This window comes from Mya arenaria, chromosome 3, assembly GCF_026914265.1.
Source record: "Mya arenaria isolate MELC-2E11 chromosome 3, ASM2691426v1".
Classification (NCBI taxonomy): domain Eukaryota; kingdom Metazoa; phylum Mollusca; class Bivalvia; order Myida; family Myidae; genus Mya; species Mya arenaria.
Window position 1 is genome coordinate 55542328 of NC_069124.1, and position 18705 is coordinate 55561032.

Below are 18705 nucleotides of genomic sequence, written 5' to 3' on the forward strand. Positions count from 1 at the left end.
CTAGCTTCTTAATTTAAGTACTCAAATAACAAATGACTTTTATTAATAGAAAAAAGTTTATAATCGTCCTTATTAACTACTTCAACATAAATAATAAATAGTTTTGAAAGGTCAAGTAACATTGCCAAATATCAAGTTAATGTCAGAAAAGAGCGAGATTCTATATTATGACAACGGGATACGTGTGGGTTTCATACACGTAAATGAACCCTATAGAAGAAATTTGAAGTACTTTATAAATATTCCCTCAAACAAGGAAATATATATCCAAAGAAATATGTATTCTTTAAAACCGGACAATAAATAAGCGCTTGTTCATTACTAAGTGACTCGTGATAACAATACTGAGCAACCCCATCTCAAGTGCAATACAGTCGAACCCCATTGGCTCGAACTCGCTTGGCTCGATTTCCTCGTTGGCTCGAAGTGGATGAAAATGACCGATTTCTTTCAACTGAAGGAAAGCATAACCGTTTGGCTCGATTTTTTTAGTGTACGTTGTAACTAATCGCTACTCAAACTAATTAGCATAGAGTTGTTTTTTAGGGTCGACTAGTTAATGATACTCGATTTCTTACTGTCTTTATCCTATGATCATTTAAAGATCAGATATCATATATAATGTAAGCAAACCTGATATTAAGAGCATAGTTTAAAAGAAAAAAAAGGTCGGTAATGACCTCTAATAAATATTTGTGCCACATAAGTATCATGTTTTTTTCAATATCGACCGCAATTACGGCAAAAGTCGAACACCGTAAATAGTATCGCTGATTTGGTGATAAGTATGTTTGCGGTTAAGAAGCCAGACAAACTAAGCTCATTAAATAATTGCCTAATAACATGGGTCTTATCAATCGTAGACCGACACAAATCTTAAAATATAATTTACATGTTACATATTGGAGCTTAAGTTTAAAAAGTATTTCGATTTTTTTACAACAGTAAAAACTTCAGTCGATGACGTCAATGAAAATATCTCTGATATTTCTATTACAGCAACATTAAAACAGGTACTTCAGTACGGTATTTTAACTGTGTTTTGCGCCTCCGAAGCCAAACTATTTCTGGCATTATTTTATAAACAAGGCATTCTTGGACATCAAATGACAATAGGTCATCCACTCGACCATGTTTTGCCTTATAAATATTTGCCAAAATGCACACTGTAACATACATTTTGAATTATTCAAACAATCATGCACTAGAATATGTTACCCAGTTTCAAGATCTAAGTTTGTTATTTTGAGATGGTAGATTCCCTGAACAATTACTGAATAAGAATACGCGCAACATACGATGTAAGTTCCTCGCATTTTACCTGAGCGAGTTGTGGTTGAATCGGTTATAGCTGCCGAGGGCGGTCAGGGTTCCAAGGGCGATGGAGTAGGAGAAGAAGATCTGGGTCCCCGCGTCCACCCACACCTGTAAATAACCGATTAATTGTCGTCTGCATACCATGGCACATTGCCATTGAACGCTAATAATTTACAATAATGGTTTTGAACCTGAAATAAAGTAGTATCGTCAATACCGGTCTGCTGAGTTCCTGCGTCCACACGCACCTTTAAAGTATTGGTAGTTTGATAACAGCCGATTTGTCGCCTGCTTGTTTGGACATTGACCACCTGTCTATGACAGTGACATTTTGTGGCACATTGTCGTCTGCCTTACAGCACAAGTTCAACTTCTTACACATAGACGTGGACTCTTACATATACTTAAGGTCGCTTGGACGCACTACACAATATTAGAGTCGTGCCGAGTTGTGTGCAATGAGTACATAACTCGCAATAACACCGGCTATACATGATGCGGGGGGGGGGGGGGGGAATGCGCACACTCTTATCCGGATTGGCGGTTGGTTGAGGGCGGTGAAACATTGAGATTGCTCGATTTATCTGTCCGGAACTTCTTTGTACAGTGTTACATTGAATGTTGCTGACTTGTCATTTGTTGTCCTGCTTCATATACGTTAAACACATACACAATTAATTGTTGTCTATTGATACAGTGGACTTTAAGTTTCAGGCTAGTCATAGTTTCTTCGCTTAAAGGCCCATACGCTGCGGTACTAAAGTTATCAAATATAAACATTTTCCCACTGGCACCGGATTTTCAAACTCAAACATTTTTTTTTAAAAAATCTTATAATTCCTTACTAAAAATTATAATACCGAATATGTAAGAAAATATTACTTTTTTTAAATATGCACTTTGTACTGTATAATATACAGTACAAAGTGCATATTTAAAAAATATAATATTTTTCAATATTTTTTCACATATTCGATATCATAATTTTTAGTGAGGAATTATAGGATTTTTTTTTTATTTAAAAAAAAAATGTTTGAGTTTGAAAATCCGGTGCCAGTGACATTTTCCAACACATTTAATACATTTACAAGCATGTAAGTTAGAAAAAAAACGGTTTAATTCCAGTATTTTTCCGTGGCACTAAACCATACACGTGTAATGATTTTATCGGAATTAGTCAACCTTGCCGCGAAAGTTGTCAACATTCAACATGCTAAAAAGTAACGCGAATATAATTTTGAAATAAAAAATTGTTGTCGCTACTTTTTGTTTACAGACAGAAGGTCAATTAGAAACGTTCAAGATGCCTTATGCATATATACTGGTAAATATAAAAATATGAACAAACAACACGGGCGGGACCAGGATTTGAAGTTAAATGGGACGTAAGGGGCGGATACAGGAATTGGCGATAGAGGGGCAGTAACTAAGGGGCGTGGCCTTTTGCCTTGCGCCCCTCCCCCAGAACCGAACTACAAATACAGGTTAATCGATCCCCCATCCCAGTATCCACCAAAGCTGATAGTGTGGCTTTAATGTTAGCTTCATTCCAACAGATTGAACGTTTTGACAACTTTTTTTATTTTTCGTCTTGGAAGAGCCAATTTAAGCGAAAATGCATGTAAACCAGTCATTTAAGCTTGCTGACAAAATTTAGAATGCAGATTTTTACATTAAGTTAAAAAATTGATGGTTTATGCATTTTCCTTAAACCGTAAGTAACGGTTTTAACCATAAAACATTAATTTTGGAACGGAAAAATGAAAATCTGCGATCTGATCTTTTGACAGCAGTCTTTTATCACTGAATTGAAGATATTTACGCAAAAATTTACTCATTCCAAGACAAAAAATAAAAAAAAAAGTTGTAAAAACGGTAAATCTGTGAGAGTGCAGCTTTAAGGAAATATTCAACGGTAAATCTGTGAGAGTGCAGCTTTAAGGAAATATTCTATGTATACTTAATGTTACCATTGATAGTAATTATCGCCCAGAATTTGAACAGCGGCGGTTTAAATAATAGGTTTCTGTTTTTAGTTATGCACATTATTATATTGGCCGATTTATAACATCATAAATTCACTGTATTTATAATGAACATGCAGATAACAAAGAAGGAAACAATTATGTTAATACCGTGTAGGCGATTGTTACGACCGGCATGCGGAAAAAAGCGATCTTAAATTACATCCTTAACGAAATAATTGGAATGAAATTTCTTTTAACTACAACAATACACCGGATATTTAGAAACTTCAACTTCTTTAATCAATACGTGTGTATCTAAGCGACCACGATTGAAACACTACAGAAATTTAAGAGTTTCAATGTGAGATTGCTTAACACGCACATGTCACATTTAATATTAAGAATGAGTAGTAAACTACTACAGCTATCACAGAGGTAATGTCTACACCCGCAAACCACATTGACGCACGATGCTATTAAATCCGGCAAATATCGAAGTAAACTAATTTTAAATGATTTAAGTTTATATCAAAGAGAATCATTCGTATAAACCACAAGGTCAACATTAAATCTTCAATAGAGCTGAAGTGTTAAACAGATGTTCAAGCGCACCAAACTTAAAAAAGGAGTTTGCCACGGTATGAGAAAATGAAATAAGCAATGTTTCTAAAAAAAAATACACTAAGCCCTTCTACCCATCATGGTGGTAATCTGTATCAAGTATCAAAGTGATATCTTAAAAACTATGGGAGTAACTTGCTCTAGAACTCCAAAATAACCAAAAGCAGGCGCGTAGCTAGGCCCACTTTGAAATAACGCAGATCGATACCTTGGGAGTAGGTACCTAGTGGGAGCGGACATTTCAAATTCGGAGTTTTTGATATGACAAAAACATCGACATGTCAAAATATCATTACGCAACTGCGTATTTGCGTACAGTCAGCTACGCGTCTGATAAATATATAAGTCGTCAAAATAGCAAAAAGTGTTAAAGTCGTTTTTAAGTGCACACATCTCTAAGACGAAATGGCCGTACGTCACAAAAAATACACCAGGTACTACTACACGTCATGGTGGCAATGTGTACCAAGTTTGAGAATGACACCTCTTTACTTGTGGCAGGAATTCGCTCAAATAAAAAAAAATCACATTCAAGACACAGAAGTCATGCTCTACTACACACCATGGTGGTAATGTATTAGTACCAAGTTGAATGACATCTCTTAAACGGTCCACAAACTCCACCATAGCCCACAATATACAAATTATATTCAAGGGCACATGCCTCTACAAACTGGCCAGTTGTCATGGAAATATTTCAGACACATCAACTCATCATCGTGGTGTACCATTCGAGGTTCAACTAACTGGGTAATGATTAGCCGAATGGTATTAGCTTTTCGTTCACAAACAATTATCATTAAAGTATATATTAACATGTTATCATTTTCTTTATAGAATTAACTTTTAATTTGATATACAATATGTGTAATGGACGTTAAAGTTAAATGAGGAATGTCCGTAACGATCGTGGACAATGTTATTAAAACACACTGCATTGCATCAAACGTAAGACATGTCACATAGATTTCACCATACACTATTATACAGTTAATTGAACAGTTTGCCAAGTTTTATGTCTATAGTCCAATAAGTGTGTTGTTACAACTGACTTTGCTAATGATACCATGCTACTTTCGGGGTATATTGTGAAGTGAATAAACACTGGTCATAACCAACCTCCCTTCCATGTTTGAAAACGGGAATTCAAACGGTATCTTTATATTGATCCAGCAAGGATTTGTGTTTAAGGTCAATGTGAGGTAAATCTATGGATGACATATGCTGATCATGACCAACCTTCCTTCCAAGTTTGAGGACCTTAGGCACAAGCATACTCAAGTTATCAATTGGACAAATCACCGCGACGGTGACCTTCTAACCACAAAGTCAATAACCTTTATAGGGGTCACCTAGTGGTCATGACCAACCTCCTTACCAAATTTAAGGTCAATCTGGAGACAATCAATAGGGGTCATCTGCTAGTCATGACCAACTTCCCTCAAAGCTTGAGGACCCTGTCATATTAAATTATCAATAGAACAAGGTTTCAATGTTCAAGGTCATCGCGACCGTGACCGGCTGACGATAAAGTCATTAGGGATCATATGTTGGTCATGGCCAACCTCCCTACCAAGTTTGAGAATCTAAGGTCAGCCTTAGTAATATTCCGATAAGCTTTATGTGCTCAAGTCCACTGCGACCGTGGCCTTTGACCTTCTGACCCCAGAAATCATTAGAGTCATCTGCACGTCATGACCAAGTTTGAGGACCTTAGGCCAAAGCGTTCTCTAATTATCGATCGGACATGGTTTGGTCTTCCGACCGGCCAACGGACCGTCATGTGCAAAGAAATATACCCCTTACTTCTTCGAAGGGTGCGTGGAGGGGGTCACAAAACATTATGAAATAACATTTCTTTAGCTTATATTTGTGATAGGACTTACTAATGCAGTATGCACGTGTAAGATGCTCTCTGCATTAATTACAAATCGGTTTGTGCTTCTCCGACACTAAGACCGTATACTGATATTTTGTTCTGTAACGTCACACCTACGTCAAAAGTAAGCGCTTCCTTTGTATTTTGAGAAATCACATAAGCTTTGCTTTCAAAGCGTTTGTTCTGGGAATTTCATAAATTGATATAATTGCAACACTGCAATTACCACGGGTCATTTAAAGAAACTGTCGAGTGTTACAAATTGCACTATTAATTGCCAAATAAAGAGGGGACGTCCATTTGAGATTTATGAAATATATGTCCTCCATACGCATACACGGATGCGAAACAGTGGCTCCAGCTCTTTAGGGGTCAGTCTTGGGCATCATGATAAAACGAAAGTCTGTCTCGTTATTTTACCTTATATCACGATTATGGGGGCTTATTTGAGAAATAGGGGATTGCAGTGCCATATAAATAGTTTTAATCTTCACACGTTTTCGGTTATTTTATACACATACTGGTTATGGAATAATAAAAACGATTTTTTCATGAAACACATGCATGCTTACAAACGAATGTAGAAAATGTTAGTCAATTTTCAGCTGAATTTCACTTAAGAAGTGTCATTGGCTCTTTTTCCCTATACAAATAAAAGAGTTGGGGCCACTTTTTCTCATCCATGTCATCATAGTTTTACTTTTGTTAAACAAAGCTCAACAAAATTAAACATAAACACTCCTTATACGTCCGTTTATATGAAATAAATCAACACCAACTTTTAAGGGAGAAATATTCTTACCTGCGTGTCCAACAGTCTTGACCAATCAGGTATGAGGTAGAATTTAAGCCCTTCAGAAGCGCCCTCTAGCGTCAGGCCTCTTATCAGCAGGATAAACATGAGGATGTAGGGGCTGGTCGCCGTAAAATACATCACCTACAAGGATACTTACAGGTGTCAACTACATACAGCAGTGACATCTGGGGACTGCGACATAATATAGAATCAATCGAAAGAGATTACTTACAAAAAAAGTTATAAAAAAAGTATTACAAATTTCGAACAAAATTACGCAAACTATTTACTTTATTTAAGGAATTTAGTATAGTCAACATAATAATGTTTTTACGAAACTATTTTATGATAATTCATTATTTGCACTTTACCATTCAAAACAGAATAATAATTGTACTTTAATTAGATTCGATTAAATTATACTCATAAATTGAGTAGCGTCCGCTTTAAAAGAAAGCGACCTGAAAATAAAAATACATGTTTTGTTTTACAGGAATGCATATCTTATCCACACCCATTGTTTCTTACTCGCATCGGAGTAGTTTTCAACAAAAGGCGCCGAATGGCATAGGCTAATGTTAAGGACTTAGTCACTGCCACAATGTTTCGCAGTTTATGGGGAGTTTTAGTTCTTTTTGGTGTAATTTTTACTTTTAAATGAGTGTGAATAATTTAGGAATTGTTATGACAACATTGCAAATCACGGGCAATTTTGCATCGAGATGCATTTCTTTGTCCAACGCTGAATGTCTGCACACTAAAGTGCAGAGAATCCAACTAGCCTGAACAAAATAAACATCGCATTAGTTTGGGCAACTCACTTTTCGGAAACATCTTTCTCAATTTCTTGCATTTCATGTGCCTAAAAGTGGGAAGGGCAACGATTCAAGTCCGGTAAAAAGGAGATGGGTTTTTATAGGTATTAAGTTTGAATGTAACGTTTTAATCAACGGACTTGCATCGAGCACATTTGAGGTACTTAATGTATCCGAAAATTGCCTCGTTTTGACAGGGGGATCCACCGAGGCTCTACCAGCTGATTGCCTTTGACGTTTTGAAAGATTTTTGGGAACCGGTGACATATACTTCACAACCCTTGTACTTTGATTTGGGGGTTCTTTGAGGGTACTCTGGTATAGATATGGGTATGCGCATATTACATGATCCCATTTTTTCACTTTCAGAATCACCTTGCCGGAGCTTCGGATTCCCTTCCAGATGCAGAAATAGACGACTATCCATGCTAGGAGAAGACATAAACAGAGGTCCCACTTGATGTTCCCCGGCTCGTCGATCCCCGAGGACAACCCCAGCACTTTCCGCCTGTAAGTGGTTGACGTTAGGGCATGAATACGACACCATCCGAAAGTATGGTATGTCCGAAAATACAGCATTTGCAAGTTTCATGCAAAGCTAACTGCACGTGTAAATAAAAATGTGTTACAAGAAATGAACACAAGTTGAAATACTTAACAAAACTAGATTATAAGTATCTTCCATGGCCGAGAGTGTAAGATAGGTTCATCCCGACCTGAGCGTAGGGTGTTTTGACCGAGTTTCCGCAAAACACCCTGCGCGAGGGTCGGGATGAACCTATCTTACACGAGCGGCTATGGTAGATGCTTTTTTTCCCACCTCAATTAAACAAAATTAAGTAAAAATGTATTTTTTGCTGGAACTTTTTTGTGCTTAGTAAAAATAATTGCGCATGGATATGCGATAATTCGAGGTTGTCATGGATATGCGCGCAGCGATTCAGATGATGTTATTAGTCAAATCGGTCTTTAAATAGTTCTAAGGAGAGTAAAGCATTATTTCTTGAAAGGTGCGTGATAACTGTTTTATGGTGACATTTGAAGCGAGAAATAATTAATTAGCGTTCTAAATATTACCACAAGAAAATGATTCCATAATGCTACAGACGACAGTCTTTAACAAGGGAGGTAATTACAATGTGGAGACCATTAAAAAGAAGTTCCATACGGGCATTTTATCTTCGCCCGTGGGCAAGATAAGAATTTCTAGCATAGCTAAATTATTGGATCTACTTATCTGAGGTGGGAGAAATTACTTTCAAAATGAAGTCAAAATAAAAAAAAAATAAGTATAAAGATACTAACAAAAATAAAAACCTACTTTTATTTTTAAAGTGTTATTATAAAACAGAAACGTAAGTATAGTAGTGGTAGTTTTACCAAACGAAAATAAATCATAACATGACATAAACTGCGGTAATATTGACATATACTGCGGGTAAATTTACATAAACTGCGGGTAAATTGACATATACTGCGGGTATATGATATGTCTATGAAGTCAGTAATGCATTGGCATAGTATAAGCAATACATAGTAGAACGGTTTAAAAGAAGTCGCGGTTTTCAGTGCGTGTTAATCGTGGGTTGGGGGTGGGTGGTGGCTCTGAAACAAACTAACAATGTTAATATTAATCAGCATATGGAGCTGATATCCTCATCTACAATAAAAAGACACAATGAGTAGAAGCGAAGCGTAACCTTAAACGTGAAATGAACGCACGAGTTTCATATTCAAATTGGGCTGCGCAGCCTATAACATGGTAGAAATGGATTAAAAATCAGCACCAAGCAACCTTTCCGATTACATTTGGTTGCCTTTAGAAAAAAAGAGTACTTGTTATTTCCAGCAAGTCAAAGCAATTGCAACAAACAAACAAATGATTCAAGCAAAGTCATTATTTTTTTACAAAACGAAATGATGCAATGGGAAAAAAGTACTAAAATTTATCTTCACCACATGCTAAAGACCAGTACTGCAGTAAAATCTAACTTAATAATATTTTGTGTAACATAGATTGAGTAAAATGGAAAGAAATGACTTCTAAAATTTGATAATTTGCTAAATGTATGCGTATAATATATATAATTTTTAAGAGCTATAATCAAAACGCAAAACTTACTCCCAATATTCGGTGACTGGATCCGAGATTTGCTTCGAGACATTCTCCGCCACTTTCGAGGTGACCCAGCTTACATTCGCAGCGACGCTCGATACGGTGCTGGCAGCAGCGCCACCTAGCGACCCATTCACGACAACGCTAACGTTATAGAGGGTCTCGTTGCCTTGATGGCCTTTCCCGAGCTGTCGATGGTCAACGCGACACGTTTCCGTATTCCAATCGTTTTCACAATGTGACCAGGGTAGCACCGAAGTAAACGACGAAAACAGATAGTGGAACGCCCATGTTAGGATTATGTTGTATTCGCAATTCAGTAGAAACACGATGATGGCACAGGCGTAGCCAATACCTGTAAGAAAATGAATATTTTATTAAAATATGATTCTACCATTTTCTGTCGACATAATTTATATCCGAAAAATCAGATTAAATCGTGATTTTGCCGACCGCGATACACCGGTTTTTGAAAAATACACACGACCACAGCCTTTTACGGCTATATTTCACAGCCACAGCCAACTGTGGGTTTTCGTACAACTATTTAAAATTATAAAAAAAAATCTATCATTTTGTACCTTGCGTTTTTTTTTTCATTATGGGTAAGCGAAGGGTCTTAATTAACACAGTATATGCGGTTTGTATACCTTGAAAGAGGGGGCATATTTTCCATGTACCGGTGCCCCCCTCGGACATAAACTGTCCTAGAGACACCTCCAGGAAGAAGGCTGGGATTCCGCCCAATATCACCGCGATGAAATACGGGATCAGGAACGCACCTGCAAGAAGAAACAAACAAAACCATTCATTTTTAATGTAAGACAGATCTTTGTGGTGCATTAGGTCAACACATAATCGAGGACTTTGGGACGCCTATAGTGTACTGTTTGTTTAAATGGTTTTCATCGCGTTGTATATAAACTATTGTATTGATTTATTGTAGTACACATAAATAAAATAAACCAAAAAATAATGGTGAATCATGTAGCATGTACGTGCATTTAGAATCATTCAAATTATATACATGTATGTATAATTATTTCTATCCGTTGTAGTTTAAGATTATACTCTTTAAAATTTATTTGATATTCTCATATTTTGATATTCTAATATACCAAGTCTAATAGAATACTATTTTCGGTCAATAGTCAAAACATTTTTGCAATCAACAATTTGATTTTATCAAATCATACTTTTAATTAATTTAACATCAATTGAATACAATTTCTGTTGAATATTCCCCGATAAATTTGTTACTAAAATAGAAAAAAGAAAGAAAACGCAAAATATAAAAATAAAAAATAAAATAAAAATCCACATTTTTTCGTAGCTGTTGACCGGTTGCCGAACTATTGACCCGTGTCAGAGAGCAAACACAATTGACTATTGATTTATATATAGGAGGTCATGTTATACATTAAGCTATTATAGACTGTGGATTTCTGGGTCTGACAAAGTCGCTGTGAGGTCAATTTATTTGTTGTGGATTTCTGTATACACGGGCAGTAATGTACAAAACAACTGAACATTGCACATTTGCCAATCTTCTTAATAATTTTAAAATTAAAAGTCATTCAATGGAAATTTCGGTATGGAGGGGGCTACACTCACATATGGCCAACATGCAACTCCATTAAATAATGAAATTTATGTACATGTAGGCGATTAAAACAAAATTATAGCAAGTATATGAATATAGACCATTTCCGGCATTCAAAATGCGGGAAAATCTACAAAACCGCCGACGTCATCAGTTACGTCACGTCATTGCGGAAGCAGACGATAAACCATGGTGGGTGTACATTCAACCGATCTCGATTATGATGACGATGTCATATTTACAGAAAATCCGGAGCTTGAATCCGGAGTACGTCATCGGGCTAGGCAGGCGAGAATCCCGACAATAGCAGATGACATTCGAACGCTTTGCAGACACAAGTGCCACAGGTGTTTAAGTCACGTGTACAAACCGGGTCGAGATTACGCGATGCAGCGAAAAACAGACGAGCTTTTGGAAAACATCCGGGGCAGCATGCAGAGTCTTGTGAAAGTTGAAGCTGATATAAAAGTGTCTCGGGATACTTTGAAGGAGCTGCGAGCAGACTATGGTAAACTCGAAACGCGGCTGAATCACGTGACAGTGACACATGGTAATGTGGTTGGGGAAATGCGGGAAAAGACTGCAGAGATTGACATACTACTGTACATAGAGTCGATAATTACGCATCTTGAACAGACAGACGAGAAAGGCAAACTTGTGTGTGATAACACAGACGCAGCCGACAAAATTTGGTTCACACATCCGGAAGACGTTGAAACTGATTGACAGATAGAGCTAGTTCCTAGTTCACGTCGGTCACAAAAAGACCACAGTGGTGCCCCGCCGTCTTGTTTTTGACAACCATTTGGTTACTTAGTTTGTACACTGTATTCATATTCACGTTCACGCGTTTTTAATCATATTTCAACGGACGTACTTGATCGTATCATATATAATAAAACCTCGTCGAGCAGCAGATGAGAAATTTGAGTTAATATTTTATTGATATTCTGCCAAATCTTGACATTGAGTAATCAGAAAAAAGCAATTTTCAGAGATAGGAGCAGACATCGTGCAAACACTATTGTTATTTCTAGGATAAATAAAACAATATTTTCACAGAGAGAAATGTGGCCAGGATTTCTCCTGCAGCCAATTCCAGATATGCAAATATCTTCTGAGACAGTGTATCGATTTGGCCATAACATTGACAGAATGATGGTGCACACGTGAGACCGGGTGACAGAAAAACCTTCATCAACTTCGGCTGGAAAGTGTACACCAAAGAATGTATTTTATTTGGAAAATGTCAGCCGTTTATTTATTCATTGCCACGCTGCATAATTTATTCATAATTATTTCTGATGATGTTACCTTAAAGATGCACTCTTACTCCCAAATAAGATTTACCACAATTAATACAATTGTTTTGATATACTTAAAAGGATGAATAAATGTCAAAAACAAAGGTTCATATGAAGTATACCGAGTTTAATTTGATAGAAAGGTGCAGAAAAAATGGTGTTTCTACCTTATGAGACTATAGTAGATCGCAGTAAATCTTTTAACACTCATCAATCATTTAATATTTTTGCGTTATCAGATATCAAGAACAGGGACACAATCTTGTTATCAGTCATTAATATATTCCATAAATGCATTATTTAGTTAGTAGTTAAAAAACTTATCACTCAAAATTTATGTATTTTATACACGTGTATGTATTGATTTTGAATAAGTGTCACTTTAAGTGAAAACATTTAAGAAATAGACGATGAACCATATATTAAGCAAGAAAGGCATCTTTACCTTCACTTTGTATCATTAATTCAAAAGGTAATTTAACGCAGTTGATATTCAGCAGATTTTTTTTATATCAAATATATTATCAGTGAATAGGAGAAATTAATTTTGCAGATTTTGCTGCACATAACTCAGTTTATCAGCGGAGCGCAAATTTGCACTGAATACATTTGCAATGAATATTGTTTGGAGATTATATAAAACGTTTTGAAGTCTCGATTTCCCGAGAGATTGTAAAATAGCACACTTTAACATCTGTAATAGATTTACAAAACATATTCGTTCCACTGATACATTTCTATCTGACAGCAAATCAGACGTGCGTTGTAACTCAATATTACGTCCATGCTTCCAACAGTTGAATCTGTATTAAAGGGACTTGACACCAGATGGACCAAAAATCGGCAAATAAATTATTTCCACAAGACAAGCCTAGAATCATTGTTCAATCGAGCTAGTATGAGGCCGACAATACATCATTTTACATGATTGAAGGAATAGTTTATCGCCGTCTCAGCTGAGTTAAATCGTTTAAAATAAGCGCATAATCGTCTCCCAATTTAAAGTGTGTATAATTAGCTATGAAAGTCATGTGATTAGTACAGATACAAATACCGACGCTATTTTTAAATTAAAAACGTACATGGTAGACAACCCCAGTAAATTTCGAATGGTAAAATTCGCAAAAACTGCGAAAGATGCATGTGTCGTTAGCGATGTGATATATCAGTAAGATTCAATGCGTTGTACACAACGATACAAATTCTATGTAAGTTTTTGACAATTTTCTTTTTTCTTGCAATTTTATCATCTGGTGTATAGTCCCTTTAAAGCTTCACATAGAAACAACATAAATACGGGGTTGCTAAAACAGAAGTACGGTTTAGTTGATTAGTATATGTCTAATGTGTTAATAAAAATAAGTAGACTCACCTCCACCATTTCTGTAGCATAGAAAGGGGAATCTCCACACGTTCCCCAGCCCAACGGAAAACCCTATACACGCCAACAGGAAGTCCAGTTTGTTCGACCACACTTCCCGCTCCATTATCTCCGGTTTTAGCCCCTCACTTGACAGGGTCGCTGTGTCCGTTGGCGTCGACGGGGCCAGGGGCTCCGTCTGTTGTTTCCACTCTTCCGGTGGAGAGTTCTTGTCGTCAGTAGCCATATCTGTAGTATGATGTGTATGTATAGGTATAGCTCTTACGCAACTAAAATTTTAGTATTCTTCACCTTAAATGAAAATTATGAAGTCTAAAACGTTTAAAGCAAACTGATTTTAAATATCAAAATGTCACGTAGCACGAGCTTGTGTTTGATATATTTTCTATCAAAGCGGAACACCTTGCAGTTTCAAGTCTAGTAAAAGAGTACACTGCAATGTATATCCACACGGGTTTTATAGTGAAGTTTTGATATCAACTTAGGCTTAGGGTCATCATGTCAAGGTGGTATAGCCATTATATTATAATCAACATCACCAATTAAAATACTCTTTGAAACTGATAGAATTATCAAACCACTGAAAACAGTGTAAGAAGATTGACATCTTAACAAAGACATAAACCATTCACGAAAAAAGATTATACAGATAAGCCATTTGACAAACAAATGCTTAATACTACCTTGAAAAGTAGGACTGCAAAAAACAGTTTTTAGAAGCTGGGTATCTACGCAGGTTGAATAACTGTTTTGTTTACGTTTTATTTACGTAGGTCGTGTAAAGTATGAGCATAGAACGCGTCTAAAAACATTAGACCATATCTGATAAACAAGTCTGAGTTATGCGAAAGATGAATGGATGCTTGAAAAAAGGTATTCTGGGAAAGCGCACCTGCACCCATTCCTCTCCACGAGCACGTGTTTACTTATAGCATATGATATGGCATTCATCTCCGCGTGTTTGCAAGCACATGCGTCAACAGATATGGAAACTATTTTTACGTACAACTGGTAATGTGGCATGCAAAAACAATAGCTCAAATGTCTGAGAAATACAAAAATATACCTTGCATTACGGAAGTAAAAACGTGCGTATCGGAAGTACCTCTAAATATAATTCCAACTCAAGAAAACCACATGGAACTTCTGACGTCAAACGAGAAAGCCGAACTATGACTAAATGTATAAGACCATCCCTTTGGAACCACAAACAAGAATTCCAATACCAGAAGTTTCCCCACTCTTTTACAAGGAGGGTCAATATATTAGCAGGTTCCTGTACATTTCTATCGACAAAACAGAAGAACTGGAATTTTCCGGATTCATTGAGTTTTCGGTGCGATAAATTGATAAGCACTTAGGGTCGAAATCTAGTGTGTGTAATCCATATATCATCAAAATGCTTCGGGACTGATAACCAATGATCATAATGTTCACAAGTACCAAAGTACAAAGCTTATCGCCCTTATAAAAACTGTACCGGGAATCAGCAGCTTTGTGTTTTTCTTGGTTCAATTCCTTTTTTTTTGGTCTGTTAATGATGACTATGCCTAATGAAACAAAAAAGGTTGAAAAACGTCATTATAATAGTCACTTTTGTCATAGGAAACTGTTCTGGGTTGTCTAATTAAACAATTTTAGAATACGTATTGTATAAAGCCTTGGCAAAACGGTTTTCTTAACAGGACATAACGACAACATGACTTGTCAGATGCCGTAAAGCGTTCCAGACGGCCTTCATTAATAATATAAACCGGATATACAATTATATAAATGATTTTTTGCTATCAAATACGCCGTTGACCACAAAGCTGAAGTCATTGCTCATTGACAATGGTCTGTTCTGTTAATTGGAGGGTGTGTGTGTGTGTGGACTTTGAGGCGGGGGAGGGGGGGGGGGGGGTAGAGTTTGTATGGTCTTCAAGCGCAGATTGATTACATTATTGCTTGACCCCAACGCACCCCCGTGTAGATTAAAGAGATAATATAAAACCAAAGAGAGTATTTAATCTCTTAAAATGTGGCGTGCAACAACGATGAATGACATCTCACGCCACACAATCGAGAGAAGAAAATAAATAGGGTCAGCCCCGGCTAAATGGGGATGGGGGCGTACTTTGTGCGCCTCACCTAAGCTCAGTTGCAAAGAATGGACTTTCAACATGTACATTGAAATGGTTTAATTTAAAATGTTACCTTACACAAAAGTTTTAATACCCCAGAACAAGGATTATACCAAGTTTAAACGTGCGGCCACGACTCACTTAGCGTTAGGCTTAAGAATTAGTCACAGCAGTAACAACATGAACAGCACTCGTCGTTGCCAAAACACTGCATAACATTGCATGCAGATGATTGGAATAAGATTTTTCTGAACAAAGTCAATACGCAATCTGACATTGATATGACAACGAATAGCCTCCATAGATATGGTAACAAGAGTACGTCGTAATTGGATAGGTGCCCCAAAATCTTTGTTTTTCATTCATGTTTTGAGACTGTGGTAAGCGTATCAAATTGGTAATCATGAACTAACAATCCCTCAAAAAGCCGATTAATTCAGTCACAACTCGTTAACCTTAAACTAACATAAGAATATCAAAAACCTATAAATAAACAAAACACCGCCAGCAACCCTTTATTTGAGTTGTGTCCGTGCCAGAACACAATCAATACAGCCTAACCTTCTGATGGGGGTATTTCGGTATGGATTCAGTAATTTGGAGTCGGGTTCCAAATATATGGTTTTATTTTAGAAACAAAGATAATGCATGCGAATAAATGGAGGATATTTATAATGCTTTAATAATGTTCTACCACATTATAGCTCACCGAATTTGCACTGAGAACTAAAAGTTGTATCCCACGCTTAGCCACGAGGCAATTATTTAGTTACGGTGTTCATGAGGCGATGTAACACTATAAAACTAATTATTTTGCTTTGTATGCAACTCCATTTTGGTCCAAACCCGTTTGACTTCTCAATGAGAGCGGGCTTAAATGTTTAAACAGTGTTTGAAACAGCGATTTCTTTTTATTTAAACCGACAAAATCCTTATTAACAACAGACATATAATGAATATATTTTAACAACGTTAACAAACACATTGCAGCTATATTATAAACTACAGGACTTGCAAAACCCTGCAATTATAAACAAATCATTGAAACCAAGCGCCATGAGCAATAACCGAATTACATTTTTTACATAATATCCTCACTCGGTGTCTGTTTTCCTCAGCCTGAAAACCACCATGCCATTTATGTACATGTATATATGTTTCCATTGTTATTTATTTGTACCGATTAAACCTTGCTGTATATACGTCATACTATCCATACATGGAGGAAAATAAAAGATTTATCTAACTTCAATAAAAGAATGGGAACAAAAATAAATTCATTTAGACATTGACATTACGGAAATTTCCGGTTTCCATTACTGGTGTCAACATTATTTGCAATGACGTTAAACGTAGACTTATAGATAAAATACCTTTACTAAGGTTAAATAATATTAAAGGACCAGAAAAAAGCAATATCAGCTATCCCCAAATCCGCTTCTGAAAATGCATGCATGCATTTAACACATTTAAGTTCTTGTGACTTTTGAAACAGTTTATGTTTACTGATCATCATACGTCATCGGCAGTATTAAAATGACATGTATCGTCACAATTTTAATTGACGCGAACGTAAGGGTGCTCGTCTTTCGGATTACAGAAATTAATCTGAATAAGCTAAGGTGGTGTCAGTTGGATCAACATGGCGGGCTACACAGTGTGTGTATACCTTGTGATAAATTGCGTCATAAATGCTACGTCGGAAGGCAATATTTTGCTTCGAATGAAGACTTAAAACAAAGATAACTACACTATTTCTTCACCATTTTAGATGAAACATAGCGCAGTCTACGCCTCTTACGGAGCCCCACCTTCGTTTTTTTTACCAGAGTGTGATTGAGAGTTTAGTTTCTTCAAACACTTCGAAAAACCTTTTCACAATACGGCCGTCTGACGGAGCACTGTCAAAACATTATTACGGGAACAGGTTTGTTAAAGTGTTTGAGGAAACCAATCACCTAATCCAATTTCGGTAATTAAACGAAGGCGGGGCTCTTTAAGGGGCATAGACTGCCCTTTGTTTGATTTAAAATGGTGTAGTAAAGGAAAAGTTATCTTTGATTTAAGTCTTCATTTTATGCAAAATGTTGCCTTCCGACGTAGCATATATGACGTGATTTATCACGTGTTATACACACACTGATACATTTTTTATTTTATAAAATAATTATGTTTCTTGTTTGTTACAGTCTTAAAAAATGAGAGTTTACATACTTGTTTTAATATTATCTCCAACTTGATAAGGCTATCACAAACCAAACTAACACTAGCCGTGTACAACTGAGAGCTTTATTAAAGCTTAAAATTAATCCACCGAATACAAAGCCGGAACTGAGCGCAATGTTAACTTCCACAAAGAGTTGTAAAGTGCAGAGAGCTTCAGTCTATTCAGCTGATCGGTGTGGCAGATCTTGTACAGACAGAAAACGCTGTAAACTCACCTCAGTGACAGCTTATTTTAAGTAGAAAGAGTTCCATAACTTAGATGTCAACTGATATGATTGTAAACGACATGTTTTCTTTTAAAACAAATACAGTTTATATCCGGTTTCTATGCAGATATTTGAGACCTTTAATACAGACACACAGATAGAGAGATAGACAATAAAACTGTTTCTTTACGAAACAGGGGAATAAGAAAATATGTTTTGTAGAAGAAATATTTAAAACAATATTATTGCAAAACCCTGGATTTGTTATGATATATTATAATCTTCATAATTTGGTTCTCCGCCTGCTCAAAACATTTAGAAATCAAAAGCAGTGGAGACAAATTTTCAAAA

At 36.4% G+C, this 18705-nt stretch overlaps 1 protein-coding gene across 2 annotated transcripts in view; it reads right to left on the minus strand.

The window, feature by feature from the left end:
- LOC128227309 (sodium- and chloride-dependent taurine transporter-like) overlaps window positions 1-18705 on the minus strand; it is a 41989-nt gene that overhangs the window by 13798 nt on the left and 9486 nt on the right. The window contains exons 1-7 of one of the 2 annotated variants that reach the window (XM_052937713.1): window positions 18137-18288; window positions 13791-14027; window positions 10162-10293; window positions 9518-9866; window positions 7771-7903; window positions 6587-6721; window positions 1322-1425 (exon numbers count right to left, since the gene is read on the minus strand). In XM_052937713.1, the coding sequence (XP_052793673.1) occupies window positions 1322-1425; window positions 6587-6721; window positions 7771-7903; window positions 9518-9866; window positions 10162-10293; window positions 13791-14025 (1088 nt within the window). In that variant the 5' untranslated portion in view covers window positions 14026-14027; window positions 18137-18288. Of the gene's footprint in view, window positions 1-1321; window positions 1426-6586; window positions 6722-7770; window positions 7904-9517; window positions 9867-10161; window positions 10294-13790; window positions 14028-18136; window positions 18289-18705 lie in introns of those variants that run through there. The other variant, XM_052937712.1, reaches the window with a different exon arrangement.